Source organism: Chiloscyllium punctatum, chromosome X, assembly GCF_047496795.1.
Source record: "Chiloscyllium punctatum isolate Juve2018m chromosome X, sChiPun1.3, whole genome shotgun sequence".
NCBI lineage: Eukaryota > Metazoa > Chordata > Chondrichthyes > Orectolobiformes > Hemiscylliidae > Chiloscyllium > Chiloscyllium punctatum.
In genome coordinates this window covers 14,414,214-14,431,728 of record NC_092791.1, presented here as the reverse complement: position 1 = coordinate 14,431,728, position 17,515 = coordinate 14,414,214, and the positions used below count along the sequence as shown (strand labels likewise).

Below are 17,515 nucleotides of genomic sequence, written 5' to 3'. Positions count from 1 at the left end.
TGCCAGGCCCTCCAAGCACCACTCGCCCATTCTGCAAGGACATAGACAATTGGCATTAGTGCCTGTGTCCACACACACGCACAAGCCCAAGATGCCAGCTGCAAACAGTGACAGTGCCCTCAAGCTGGTTACCTTTGGCAGAGAGAGCTTGGTGTCTGTCCACAGCCACCTCTCCTCTGCGTTTCAGCTCCAGCTGAGTAACTGGAGCCACTGTATCTGCCTGCCATCTTTGGAAAGTGGTGAGGGGGCACAAACCCAACCCCCCCCCACTCCTCCCCACAAGCTGACTTCAGGCAGCACCTGTTATCAAGCTGCACAGAACGAGGCCAGAGCACGGTGCCCTGCCTCAACACTGCCGATAGTGAGGGGCATCAGAAAGCCCTCCAAACCCATCCTCCAACCCCTCAGCCCAAAGCCCCTCACACCCATGCCAATCCAGCCGCACTGCATTCTGGGCCAGGGCCTGCAGCAAACTCCCATGGAGCCACTGGGTCACATGACCTGCTCCATTCACTATGTTTATACTGATATGTTTCTATTGATATTCATAGAAATCAGCATGAAGCCTGTTCTGGCTTTGCTCAAACCAGGGCTCACCAGGTTGTGGCCATTTTCCTGTTGGTCGAGAAGCTGATACACTTTCCTTTATTGGTCAGAGTATTGAGTACAGGAGTTGGGAGGTCATGTTGCGGCTGTACAGGACATTGGTTAGGCCACTGTTGGAATATTGTGTGCAATTCTGGTCTCCTTCCTATCGGAAAGATGTTGTGGAACTTGAAAGGGTTCAGAAAAGATTTACAAGGATGTTGCCAGGGTTGGAGGGTTTGAGCTATAGGGAGAGGCTGAACAGGCTGGGGCTGTTTTCCCTGGAGCGTCGGAGGCTGAGGGGTGACCTTATAGAGGTTTATAAAATTATGAGGGGCATGGATAGGATAAATAGACAAAGTCCTTTCCCTGGGATTGGGGGGTCCAGAACTAGAGGGCATAGGTTTAGGGTGAGAGGGGAAAGATATAAAAGGGACCTGAGGGGCAACCTTTTCACACAGAGGGTGGTACGTGTAAGGAATGAGCTGCCAGAGGATGTGGTGGAGGCTGGTACAATTACAGCATTTAAGAGGCATTTGGATGGGTATATGAATAGGAAGGGTTTGGAGGGATATGGGCCGGGTGCTGGCCAATAGGACGAGGTCAGATTAGTTTATCTCATTGGCACAAACCAATTTGGATTTGATCTGTTAAGTACAGTAATGTAGGTCTGAGGACTGAATAACACAATCAAACACAGATCAATCAAGCCATTGAACAATACCAAGCAGCAGTATTGAGCTCAGAGCAATGGCTGAGGCTGTTATCAATTGCTTTGTGCGCCTGAGTGGCACTGCCCAGGACTGGCACATGGGTTAAGCTGGAGACCTGTCGATGAACCCTGTGAGATAGGGTATTCCCAATATAACTCTGGATTAAACCTCATGACATCCTCAATGAATTCCTGCAGCTGTAAAACAAAGCTCACCGAGGTCAAAACATGCATTAGAAACTGTGCCTGCTGTCCTGAAACTCAATCCCCTGATGCCACTGGCCTTGCCAAGCATGGAAAATCTTCCCCTTTCCCTCAAAGGAAGGGAGCAGGCTGCATCCCGGAGCTGGGATTCTGGGAGTAGTTAGTGTTCAGCCCACCCAGGGAAACGACAGTCACAACACAACCCAGCACAGCAAACCAGACAGATTGGAGACACTTACCTCGGTCAGGTCGGCACTGAAACCACCTTGGCAATAACCCTGGCCAGCTGGCGTGTGCCATTCTGCCAAAACATGAACAACACCATCACTTACATCACAATGGCAGACCCATCAGCACAGCACAGTGTCCCAGATATATATACAGATACACACATACACACACACACATACACACACAGGCACACGCATACACACACACAGGCACACACATACACACACATACACACACAGGCACACACATGCACACATACACACACACATACACACACAGGCACACACATACACACACACAGGCACACACATACACACACACAGGCACACACATGCACACACATGCACACATACACACACACATACACACACAGGCACACACATACACACACATACACACACAGGCACACACATACACACATACACACACATACACACACACAGGCACACACATACACACACAGGCACACACATGCACACACATGCACACATACACACACAGGCACACACATACACACACAGGCACACACATGCACACATACACACACACATACACACACAGGCACACACATACACACACATACACACACAGGCACACACATGCACACATACACACTCACATACACACACAGGCACACACATACACACACATACACACACAGGCACACACATGCACACATACACACACACATACACACACAGGCACACACATACACACACAGGCACACACACATAGACACACATGCACACATACACACAGAGGCACACACACACGCAGGCACATGCTTACACACACACATACACACACACATGCACACATACACACACACACATACACATACAGGCACACACATACACGCGCGCGCGCACACACACACACAGGCACTCACATACACAGGCACACACACACAGAGGCACACACATACACACACACATACACACAGGCACACACATACACACACAGGCACACACATACACACACAGGCACATACACACACAGACAGGCACAGGCACACACATACATACGCACGCACACAGGCACACACATAAACACACATGCGCACACATACACACACACAGACACACATACACACACAGGCACACACATAAACACACATGCGCACACATACACACACACAGACACACATACACACACAGGCACACACATAAACACACATGCGCACACATACACACACACAGACGCACATACACACACAGGCACACACATAAACACACATGTGCACACATACACACACACAGACACACATACACGCACAGGCACACACATACACACACGCACACACACATACACACACGCACACATACACACACATGCACACGCATACACACAGGCGCACACACACACACACACAGGCACACACACGCACACAGGCACACACATACACACACACTCAGGCACACACACACACATACACACACAGGCACACACACACACACACATACACACACAGGCACACACATACACACACACTCAGGCACGCACACACACACACACAGGCACACACACAGACACACACATACACACACACACACATACACACTCAGGCACACACATACACACACACATACACACACACACAGACACACATACACACACAGGCACACACATACACACACACAGGCACACACATACACACACACATACACACACGCACACACACATACACACACAGGTACACGCATACACACAGGCGCACACACACACACACAGGCACACACGCACACAGGCACACACACACACAGGCACACACATACACACACACTCAGGCACACACATACACACACAGACACACACATACACACACAGGCACACACACACAAAGGCACACACATGCACACACACAAAGGCACACACATACACACATACAGAGGTGCACACACACACACACACACACACACACAGAGGCACACCCACACAGACACACACACACACACACACACACAGGCACTCACATACACACACACAGAGGCACACACGTATACACACACAGGCAGACACATACACACAGAGGCACACACATATATACACACACACACACAGGCACACACACACAAAGGCACACACATGCACACATACAGAGGCACACACACACAGGCACACAAGGCACACACACACACAGGCACACACATACACACACAGGCACACACATACACACAAGCACACATATACACACACACACACAGGCACACACACACATACACAGGCACACACACATGCACACACAGGCACACAAATACACACACAGGCACACACATACACACACAGAGGCACAAACTTACACACACAGGCGCACACACACAGGCACACACATACACACACAGGCACACACATACACAAATACACACACAAGCACACACATACACACACAGAGGCACACACATATACACATAGGCACACACATATACACAGAGGCACACACATATACACACACACAGGCACACATACACACACACTGGTATACACACACACACACAGGCACACATACACACACAGGCACACATACACACACAGGCACACACATACACACACACAGGCACACATACATAAACACACACACACATGCACACACACACAGGCACACATACACACACGCACGTACATAAACACAGGCACACACATACATAAACACAGACACACACGTACATAAACACAGACACACATGTACATAAACACAGACACACACATACATAAACACAGACACTCCCACATACGTAAATACAGACAGATACATCATAAACACAGACAGGTGTGCGTAAATAAACACAGACACACACACACATACGTAAACACAGACACACATGCATACATAAACACAGACACTCCCACATATATAAACACAGACAGATGAATCATAAACACAGAAACACACGCATACATAAACAGACACACACGCATACATAAACATAGACATACACACATACATAAACATAGACACATACGCATACATAAACACAAGCACACACACATACATAAACGCAGACACACATGCATACATAAACATAGACATACACACATACATAAACACAGATACATACGCATACATAAACACAGACACACACACATACATAAACATGGACATACACACATACATAAACAGAGACACACACATACATAAACAGAGACACACACAGATACATAAACACAGACACCCACGCATACATAAACACAGACACACGCATACATAAATACAGACACACACATAAACACAGACACACACATAAACACAGACACACACGCATACATAAACACAGACACCCACGCATACATAAACACAGACACACACAGATACATAAACACAGACATACACACATACATAAACACAGACACACACATACATAAACACAGACACCCACGCATACATAAACACAGACACACACATAAATACAGACACACACATAAACACAGACACACACATAAACACAGACACACATGCATACATAAACACAGACACCCACGCATACATAAACACAGACATACACACATACATAAACACAGACACACACATACATAAACACAGACACCCACGCATACATAAACACGGACACACACACATACATAAACACAGACACACACAGATACATAAACACAGACACACACATACATAAACACAGACACCCACGCATACATAAACACAGACACACACAGATACATAAACACAGACACACACATACATAAACACAGACACACACATACATAAACACAGACACACACATAAACACAGACACACACATAAACACAGACACACACACATACATAAACACAGACACACACATACATAAACACAGACACACACATAAACACAGACACACACATAAACACAGACACACGCGCATACATAAACACAGACACACACATACATAAACACAGACACACACATAAACACAGACACACACATAAACACAGACACACGCGCATACATAAACACAGACACACACATACATAAACACAGACAGACACATAAACACAGACACACGTGCATACATAAACATAGACACACACATACATAAACACGGACACACATGCATGCATAAACACAGACATACACACATACATAAACACAGACAGACACATAAACACAGACACACGTGCATACATAAACATAGACACACACATACATAAACACAGACACATACGCATACATAAACACAGACACACAGATACATAAACACAGATGTACACACATACATAAACGCAGACACACACGCATACATAAACGCAGACACACACGCATACATAAACACAGACACACACACATACATAAACACAGACACCCACGCATACATAAACACAGACACATACGCATACATAAACACAGACACCCACGCATACATAAACACAGACACATACGCATACATAAACACAGACACACATGCATGCATAAACACAGACACACACATACAAAAACACAGACACACACAGATACATAAACACAGACACACACGCATACATAAACACAGACACACACACATACATAAATGCAGACACACACGCATACATAAACACAGACACACACGCATACATAAACACAGACACACACGCATAAACACAGACACACACATAAACACAGACACACACATAAACACAGACACACGCGCATACATAAACACAGACACACACATACATAAACACAGACAGACACATAAACACAGACACACCTGCATACATAAACATAGACACACACATACATAAACACGGACACACATGCATGCATAAACACAGACATACACACATACATTAACACAGACAGACACATACATAAACACAGACACACACGCATAAACACAGACAGACACATAAACACAGACACACACGCATAAACACAGACACACATGCATACATAAACACAGACAGACACATAAACACAGACATACATATACATACACACAGACACACACACATACATAAACACAGACACCCACGCATACATAAACACAGACACACACAGATACATAAACACAGACACCCACGCATACATAAACACAGACACATACGCATACATAAACACAGACACCCACGCATACATAAACACAGACACATACGCATACATAAACACAGACACACATGCATGCATAAACACAGACACACACATACATAAACACAGACACACACAGATACATAAACACAGACACACACGCATACATAAACACAGACACACACACATACATAAATGCAGACACACATGCATACATAAACACAGACACACACACATACATAAATGCAGACACATACGCATACATAAACACAGACACACATGCATGCATAAACACAGACACACACATACATAAACACAGACACACACAGATACATAAACACAGACACACACACATACATAAACACAGACACACACGCATACATAAACACAGACACACACACATACATAAATGCAGACACACATGCATACATAAACACAGACACACACACATACATAAATGCAGACACATATGCATACATAAACACAGACACACATGCATGCATAAACACAGACACACACATATATAAACACAGACACACACACATACATAAACACAGACACACACGCATAAACACAGACACACACATAAACACAGACACAGACATAAACACAGACACACGCGCATACATAAACACAGACACACACATACATAAACACAGACAGACACATAAACACAGACACACGTGCATACATAAGCACAGACACACACATACATAAACACGGACACACATGCATGCATAAACACAGACATACACACATACTTTAACACAGACAGACACATACATAAACACAGACACACACACATAAACACAGACAGACACATAAACACAGACACACACGCATAAACACAGACACACATGCATACATAAACACAGACAGACACATAAACACAGACATACATATACATAAACACAGACACCCACGCATACATAAACACAGACACCCACGCATACATAAACACAGGCACACACACATACATAAACACAGACACACACACATACATAAACACAGACACACACACATACATAAACACAGACACCCACGCATACATAAACACAGACACACACGCATACATAAACACAGACACCCACGCATACATAAACACAGACACACACGCATACATAAACACAGACACATACGCATACATAAACACAGACACACACATACATAAACACAGACACACACATACATAAACATAGACACACACGCATAAACACAGACACACACACATACATAAACACAGACACATACGCATACATAAACACAGACACACACACATACATAAACACAGACAGACACACATACATAAACACAGACACCCACGCATACATAAACACAGACACACACGCATACATAAACACAGACACATACGCATACATAAACACAGACACACACGCATACATAAACACAGACACACACACATACATAAACACAGACACCCACGCATACATAAACACAGACACACACACATACATAAACACAGACACCCACGCATACATAAACACAGACACACATACATACATAAACACAGACACACACACATACATAAACACAGACACCCACTCATACATAAACACAGACACACACAGATACATAAACACAGACACCCACGCATACATAAACACCGAAACACACGCATACATAAACACAGACACCCACGCATACATAAACACAGACACACACATACATAAACACAGACACACACGCATACATAAACACAGACACACACAGATACATAAACACAGACACCCACGCATACATAAACACAGACACATACGCATACATAAACACAGACACACATGCCTGCATAAACACAGACACACACGCATACATAAACACAGACACCCACGCATACATAAACACAGACACACACACATACATAAACACAGACACATACGCATACATAAACACAGACACACACACATACATAAACACAGACAGACACACATACATAAACACAGACACCCACGCATACATAAACACAGACACACACGCATACATAAACACAGACACATACGCATACATAAACACAGACACACACGCATACATAAACACAGACACACACACATACATAAACACAGACACCCACGCATACATAAACACAGACACACACACATACATAAACACAGACACCCACGCATACATAAACACAGACACACACACATACATAAACACAGACACACACAGATACATAAACACAGACATACACACATACATAAACGCAGACACACACACATACATAAACATAGACATACACACATATAGACATACACAGAGACATGCGCACATACACATAAACACAGCCACACACAGAGATACACATACACATAAACACAGCCACACACAGAGATACACATACACATAAACACAGCCACACACAGAGATACACATACACATAAACACAGGCACACACAGAGATACACATACACATAAACGCAGCCACACACAGAGATACACATACACATAAACACAGCCACACACAGAGATACACATACACATAAACACAGGCACACACAGAGATACACATACACATAAACACAGGCACACACAGAGATACACATACACATAAACACAGCCACACACAGAGATACACATACACATACACACAGCCACACACAGAGACATGCGCACATACACATAAACACAGCCACACACAGAGATACACATACACATAAACACAGCCACACACAGAGATACACATACACATAAACACAGGCACACACAGAGATACACATACACATAAACACAGCCGCACACAGAGATACACATACACATAAACACAGCCACACACAGAGATACACATACACATAAACACAACCACACACAGAGATACACATACACATAAACACAGCCACACACAGAGATACACATACACATAAACACAACCACACACAGAGATACACATACACATAAACACAGGCACACACAGAGATACACATACACATAAACACAGCCACACACAGAGATACACATACACATAAACACAGCCACACACAGAGATACACATACACATAAACACAGCCACACACAGAGATACACATACACATAAACACAGGCACACACAGAGATACACATACACATAAACACAGCCACACACAGAGATACACATACACATAAACACAACCACACACAGAGATACACATACACATAAACACAGCCACACACAGAGATACACATACACATAAACACAGGCACACACAGAGATACACATACACATAAACACAGCCACACACAGAGATACACATACACATAAACACAGGCACACACAGAGATACACATACACATAAACACAGCCACACACAGAGATACACATACACATACACACAGCCACACACAGAGACATGCGCACATACACATAAACACAGCCACACACAGAGATACATACACATAAACACAGCCACACACAGAGATACACATACACATAAACACAGCCACACACAGAGATACACATACACATAAACACAGCCACACACAGACACACTCACATGCACAGATACATGTACAAATACACACATAAACACAGGCACATGCACAGAGACACAGGTGCACATGCATGAACAGAGATACATGTACTCACGCGGACTCAGGTAGACACACACAGGCACACAGAAAGACCCACATCTCGACACAAACACGAGCCAACAATGGGATGGAGTGGAACGGAGCAAGAGCACAGTGTGAGCTGAGCTTGGATTTGGGCTGCAAAGTGAGAAGGTGGCTCTGTCTCTGGGGAACACCCAGACCGACAGCGCCATGGGAACAATAGACAGCAGCACTTACTGGTGCGACAAGGGGCATACTCCAGCACATCACTGAAGTTCCGCAGCGACAGGTAACAGGTCCCAACCAGCTCCCGCAGCTCCCCATTACCTCTCCATCTGTAGCGAGGTGCACATGCCTAGAGATAAGAGAGACAGACTGAGAGATCATCCCCGAGTGAGAAACCCAGGAAAACCCTTCAACCCACTATGGCACTCAGTGGCTCCCAGGCTGTCTCTGAACTAGGGCCACAGCCAGGCTGGACCAAACCACGACCGACTCCAAACAGATTGCCAATGCATGGGGCACTGGATTTCAAGCATGGGTGATACCCCGACAGGCACACTGGTAACTGGCACCAAAACCAAGGCAGACAAGGGGTCGAGTCGTGCAGAACAGCAGCACAGAGGAGGACTCAGATGAAGGGCATATGCTCGAAATGTCGACTGGCCCGCTCCTCGGGGGCAGCCTGACCTGCACCACACCCATTCATGACATGAATCAGGAGGAGCTGAAACCAGTCAGGAATGACAACAACTGCAGGGGTTAACAGCACCGGGACCAATATGAGACATTTCATCCCAACACACCGAATGTTCTGACAGTTTCTTCAAGTCTTCGGACACACAGAGAGTTGCAGCAACCGAGTGTTATACAGGGACAGACCTGTCCCCCCCCCGTACTGAACCACAGCGTTATACAATAACAGACCTGTCCCCACCAGTACTGTACCCCAGTGTTATACAATAACAGACCTGTCCCCACCAGTACTGTACCCCAGTGTTATACAATAACAGACCTGTCCCCACCAGTACTTTATCCCAGTGTTATACAGTGACAGACCTGTCCCCACCAGTACTGTACCCCAGTGTTATACAGTGACAGACCTGTCCCCACCAGTACTGTACCCCAGTGTTATACAGTGACAGACCTGTCCCCACCAGTACTGTACCCCAGTGTTATACAGTGACAGACCTGTCCCCACCAGTACTGTACCCCAGTGTTATACAGTAACAGACCTGTCCCCACCAGTACTGTACCCCAGCATTATACAGTGACAGACCTGTCCCCACGAGTACTGTACCCCAGTGTTATATAGTAACAGACCTGTCCCCACGAGTACTGTACCCCAGTGTTATATAGTAACAGACCTGTCCCCACGAGTACTGTACCCCAGTGTTATATAGTAACAGACGTGTCCCCACCAGTACTGTACCCCAGTGTTATATAGTAACAGACGTGTCCCCACCAGTACTGTACCCCAGTGTTATACAGGGACAGACGTGTCCCCACCAGGACTGTACCCCAGTGTTATAGAGTAACAGACGTGTCCCCACCAGTACTGTACCCCAGTGTTAAATAGTAACAGACGTGTCCCCACCAGTACTGTACCCCAGTGTTATATAGTAACAGACGTGTCCCCACCAGTACTGTACCCCAGTGTTATACAGGGACAGACCTGTCCCCACCAGTACTGTACCCCAGTGTTATACAGGGACAGACCTGTCCCCACCAGTACTGTACCCCAGTGTTATACAGGGACAGACCTGTCCCCACCAGTACTGTACCCCAGTGTTATACAGGGACAGACCTGACCCCACCAGTACTGTACCCCAGTGTTATACAGTAACAGACCTGTCCCCACCAGTACTGTACCCCAGTACTATACAGCGACAGACCTGTCCCCACCAGTACTGTACCCCAGTGTTATAGAGTAACAGACCTGTCCCCACCAGTACTGTACCCCAGTGTTATACAGTAACAGACCTGTCCCCACCAGTACTGTACCCCAGTGTTATACAGGGACAGACCTGTCCCCCCCCCCGTACTGAACCACAGCGTTATACAATAACAGACGTGTCCCCACCAGTACTGTACCCCAGTGTTATACAGGGACAGACGTGTCCCCACCAGGACTGTACCCCAGTGTTATAGAGTAACAGACCTGTCCCCACCAGTACTGTACCCCAGTGTTATACAGGGACAGACCTGACCCCACCAGTACTGTACCCCAGTGTTATACAGTAACAGACCTGTCCCCACCAGTACTGTACCCCAGTGTTATAGAGTAACAGACCTGTCCCCACCAGTACTGTACCCCAGTGTTATACAGTAACAGACCTGTCCCCACCAGTACTGTACCCCAGTGTTATACAGGGACAGACCTGTCCCCCCCCCCGTACTGAACCACAGCGTTATACAATAACAGACGTGTCCCCACCAGTACTGTACCCCAGTGTTATACAGGGACAGACGTGTCCCCACCAGGACTGTACCCCAGTGTTATAGAGTAACAGACCTGTCCCCACCAGTACTGTACCCCAGTGTTATACAGGGACAGACCTGACCCCACCAGTACTGTACCCCAGTGTTATACAGTAACAGACCTGTCCCCACCAGTACTGTACCCCAGTGTTATACAGGGACAGGACTGTCCCCACCAGTACTGTACCCCAGTGTTATACAGGGACAGACCTGACCTGACCCCACCAGTACTGTACCCCAGTGTTATACAGGGACAGACCTGTCCCCACCAGGACTGTACCCCAGTGTTATACACTGACAGACCCTTCCCCACCAGTACTGTACCCCAGTGTTATACAGTAACAGACCTGTCCCCACCAGTACTGTACCCCAGTGTTATACAGGGACAGACCTGTCCCCACCAGTACTGTACCCCAGTGTTATACAGGGACAGACCTGTCCCCACCAGTACTGTACCCCAGTGTTATACATTGACAGACCTTTCCCCACCAGTACTGTACCCCAGTGTTATACAGTAACAGACCAGTCCCCACCAGTACTGTACCCCAGTGTTATACAGTGACAGACCTGTCCCCACCAGGACTGTACCCGAGTGTTATACAGTGACAGACCTGTCCCCACCAGTACTGTACCCCAGTGTTATACAGTGACAGACCTGTCCCCACCAGTACTGTACCCCAGTGTTATACAGGGACAGACCTGTCCCCTCCAGTACTGTACCCCAGTGTTATACAGTGACAGACCTGTCCCCACTAGTACTGTACCCCAGCGTTATACAGGAACAGACCTTTCCCCTCCAGTACTGTACCCCAGTGTTATACAGTGACAGACCTGTCCCCAACAGTACTGTACCCCAGTGTTATACACTGACAGACCAGTCCCCCACCAGTACTGTACCCCAGTGTTATACAGGGACAGACCTGTCCCCACCAGTACTGTACCCCAGTGTTATACAGGGACAGACGTGTCCCCTCCAGTACTGTACCCCAGTGTTATACAGTGACAGACCTGTCCCCAAGAGTACTGTACCCCAGTGTTATACACTGACAGACCAGTCCCCCACCAGTACTGTACCCCAGTGTTATACAGGGACAGACCTGTCCCCACCAGTACTGTACCCCAGTGTTATATAGGGACAGACCTGTCCCCACCAGTACTGTACCCGAGTGTTATACAGTGACAGACCTGTCCCCACCAGTACTGTACCCCAGTGTTATACAGGGACAGACCTGTCCCCACCAGTACTGTACCCGAGTGTTATACAGTGACAGACCTGTCCCCACCAGTACTGTACCCCAGTGTTATACAGGGACAGACCTGTCCCCACCAGTACTGTACCCCAGTGTTATACAGTGACAGACCTGTCCCCACCAGTACTGTACCCCAGTGTTATACAGTGACAGACCTGTCCCCACCAGTACTGTACCCCAGTGTTATACAGGGACAGACCTGTCCCCACCAGTACTGTACCCCAGTGTTATACAGGGACAGACCTGTCCCCACCAGTACTGTACCCCAGTGTTATACAGTGACAGACCTGTCCCCACCAGTACTGTACCCCAGTGTTATACAGTGACAGACCTGTCCCCACCAGTACTGTACCCCAGAGTTATACAGGGACAGACCTGTCCCCACCAGTACTGTACCCCAGTGTTATACAGTAACAGACCTGTCCCCACCAGTACTGTACCCCAGTGTTATACAGGGACAGACCTGTCCCCACCAGTACTGTACCCCAGTGTTATACAGTGACAGACCTGTCCCCACCAGTACTGTACCCCAGAGTTATACAGGGACAGACCTGTCCCCACCAGTACTGTACCCCAGTGTTATACAGTAACAGACCTGTCCCCACCAGTACTGTACCCCAGTGTTATACAGGGACAGACCTGTCCCCACCAGTACTGTACCCCAGAGTTATACAGGGACAGACCTGTCCCCACCAGTACTGTACCCCAGTGTTATACAGTAACAGACCTGTCCCCACCAGTACTGTACCCCAGTGTTATACAGGGACAGACCTGTCCCCACCAGTACTGTACCCCAGTGTTATACAGGGATAGACCAGTCCCCACCAGTACTGTACCCTAGTGTTATACAGGGACAGACCTGTCCCCCACCAGTACTGTACCCCAGTGTTATACAGGGACAGACCTGTCCCCACCAGTACTGTACCCCAGTGTTATACAGGGACAGACCTGTCCCCACCAGTACTGTACCCCAGTGTTATACAGGGACAGACCTGTCCCCACCAGTACTGTACCCCAGTGTTATACAGGGACAGAGCAGGCCACAGTGGAGCTGAAAGGGGTATGGGTGACCTTCTGACATTGTTTGTGGAGGGTCTCCAGAGGAAATGATCCTGGGAAGCACCTTTCAGACCCTAGATGAATGCAGTGAGTCATGAGAGAGGTGAGGTCTCCTTCCCGGGTGGTTGGAGAATGAGGCCTGGGGTCTGGGGAAGCGGCTAGGGGAGGAGGAAAGAACAGAGAGCATTGCCAGTGGATTGGGGAAGTCAAGAGGAAGGGGCATCTGAGCCCAACATCGTTCAATGGTCAAGTGTCTGTGATACCGCTGCAGAGAGCACCTACCCAGGGCACAACTGGAGGCAATTTACTTCGAATCCCAACAGTGTGGAAACAGGTCCTTCGGGCCCACAACTCCACACTGGCCCTCCGAAGAGTAACCCACCTAGACCCATTCCCTATTACTCTACATTCCCGCATGGCCAATCCACCCTAACCTGCACATCCCTGGGCACTATGGGACAATTTAGCATGGCCAATCCACCCTAACCTACACATCCCTGGGCACTATGGGACAATTTAGCATGGCCAATCCACCCTAACCTGCACATCCCTGGACACTATGGGACAATTTAGCATGGCCATTCCACCCTAACCAGCACATCCCTGGGCACTATGGGACAATTTAGCTTGGTCAATCCACCCTAACCTGCACATCCCTGGACACTATGGGACAATTTAGCTTGGTCAATCCACCCTAACCTGCACATCCCTGGGCACTATGGGACAATTTAGCATGGCCAATCCACCCTAACCTGCACATCCCTGGGCACTATGGGACAATTTAGCATGGCCAATCCACCCTAATCGTCACATCCCAGGACACTATGGGACAATTTAGCATGGCCAATCCACCCTAATCCTCACATCCCTGGACACTATGGGACAATTTAGCATGGCCAATCCACCCTAACCTGCACATCCCTGGGCACTATGGGACAATTTATCACGGCCAATCCACCCTAACCTACACATCCCTGGGCACTATGGGACAATTTAGCATGGCCAATCCACCCTAACCTGCACATCTTTGGACTGTGGGAAGAAACCAGAGGACCCAGAGGAAATCCACTCACACACAGGGAGAATGTGCAGACTTAACACAGACTGTCGCCCGAGGTTGGAATCGAACCCGGGTCCCTGGCGCGGTGAGGCAGCAGTGCTAACCACTGAGTCCCCATGCCACCCCAGTCTCTGAGTGAATGGACCCAGTGGTGTGTAACGTCCCTCATCCCCACCGCCCACCTGCGACTCACCACTATCGTGCGATTGGACGATCGAATACTTGCGCCAAACCACTGGTTGGATTTGAACTCAAGGACTTCCGTCTCGTTGTGGAGCCGGTTCCCTGCAGGAAATCACAACATACAGTCAATGGCACGCGTCTCTGATCGGAACAAACTGCCTCGTGGGTATGATTCGCCTCGATCCCCGGCCAAACCCAATCCCATTCAGAAATGTCGCCCCCTGCAGAGGCAGCCCCTGGTTGGGGCTGAGGAACGATCGCGACCTGACCGCACGGTGAATGCTGGGAGAGCAGCCATGAGGCGCCGGCGTGACCTTTGACCTGCAAAATGGTAAACGGGGTCACCCTCTCGGTGATCCCAGCCGCCACCATCCCATGGCTGAGTGAGTGAACAGTGAGGCCCACTCCCGACAGACCCCACGGCCGACAAACAAATGAAACAAGCAGTTTCAAGCAAATGGGGTGGGGTGGAGGAGGGGCCAACACGCGTCGAGTGGGATAGAAAATCAAATATTGCTCAGCTCGAAAGCCGAAACGAAAGCATGGATGATGCAAACGTGTCGGAGCAAGGCTCAGAAACATTTGGGGTCATCAAATACATTCAGATCATTGAATTCAAATTCTGAAGGGAAAATACCTCAGCAAGCTGTGGGGTGTCAGTCGTCGAGTGGGTTCAAGAGAGACAGAATATTGACAACAGCAAAAGGAAAAAGCTGGGGGGGGTGGGGGAGCAGGGGAGTGGCATAGTGGGGGAATGTGACACAGGGGTCAGCCAGGGTCTCGTACAGGGGATCAGGCTTGAGGGGCCAAATGGCCTATTCGTTTGCTCTCAGCCTACTCCCAACAGGGGAACTGTGGGGTTTCTCGTGAGCATCTGAAGATGTTTTCCAGAGCTGTTTTAAGCATCCAGGAGCAGTAGAAGGAGCAGGGGCACAAACAGAGAGGTAGCAAGTTTTACGGGACTTCATAGAGTCAGAGAGCATGGAGACAGACCCTTCAGCCCAACGGGTCCGTGCCGACCCTAATCCCAAACTAAACTAGTCCCATCTGGGGCCCATCTCCCTCCAAACCTTTCCTATCCATGTCCTTATCCAAATATCTTTTCAACGTTGTACCCACATCCACCACTTCCTCAGGAAGTTCATTCCACACACAAACCACTCTCTGTACAAAAGAAGTTACCCCTCACATCTTTTCAAAATCTCTGTCCGCTC

The 17,515-nt window shown here is 47.7% G+C and overlaps 1 protein-coding gene across 1 annotated transcript in view; it reads right to left on the bottom strand.

Moving 5' to 3' along the window:
* LOC140471350 (integrin alpha-5-like) overlaps positions 1–17,515 on the bottom strand; it is a 276,546-nt gene that overhangs the window by 131,549 nt on the left and 127,482 nt on the right. The window contains 4 exon segments of the mRNA XM_072567381.1: positions 1–31; positions 1,741–1,802; positions 10,506–10,623; positions 16,312–16,403. The exon segment at positions 1–31 is cut by the window's left edge and continues 15 nt beyond it. Of these exon segments, the coding sequence (XP_072423482.1) occupies positions 1–31; positions 1,741–1,802; positions 10,506–10,623; positions 16,312–16,403 (303 nt within the window).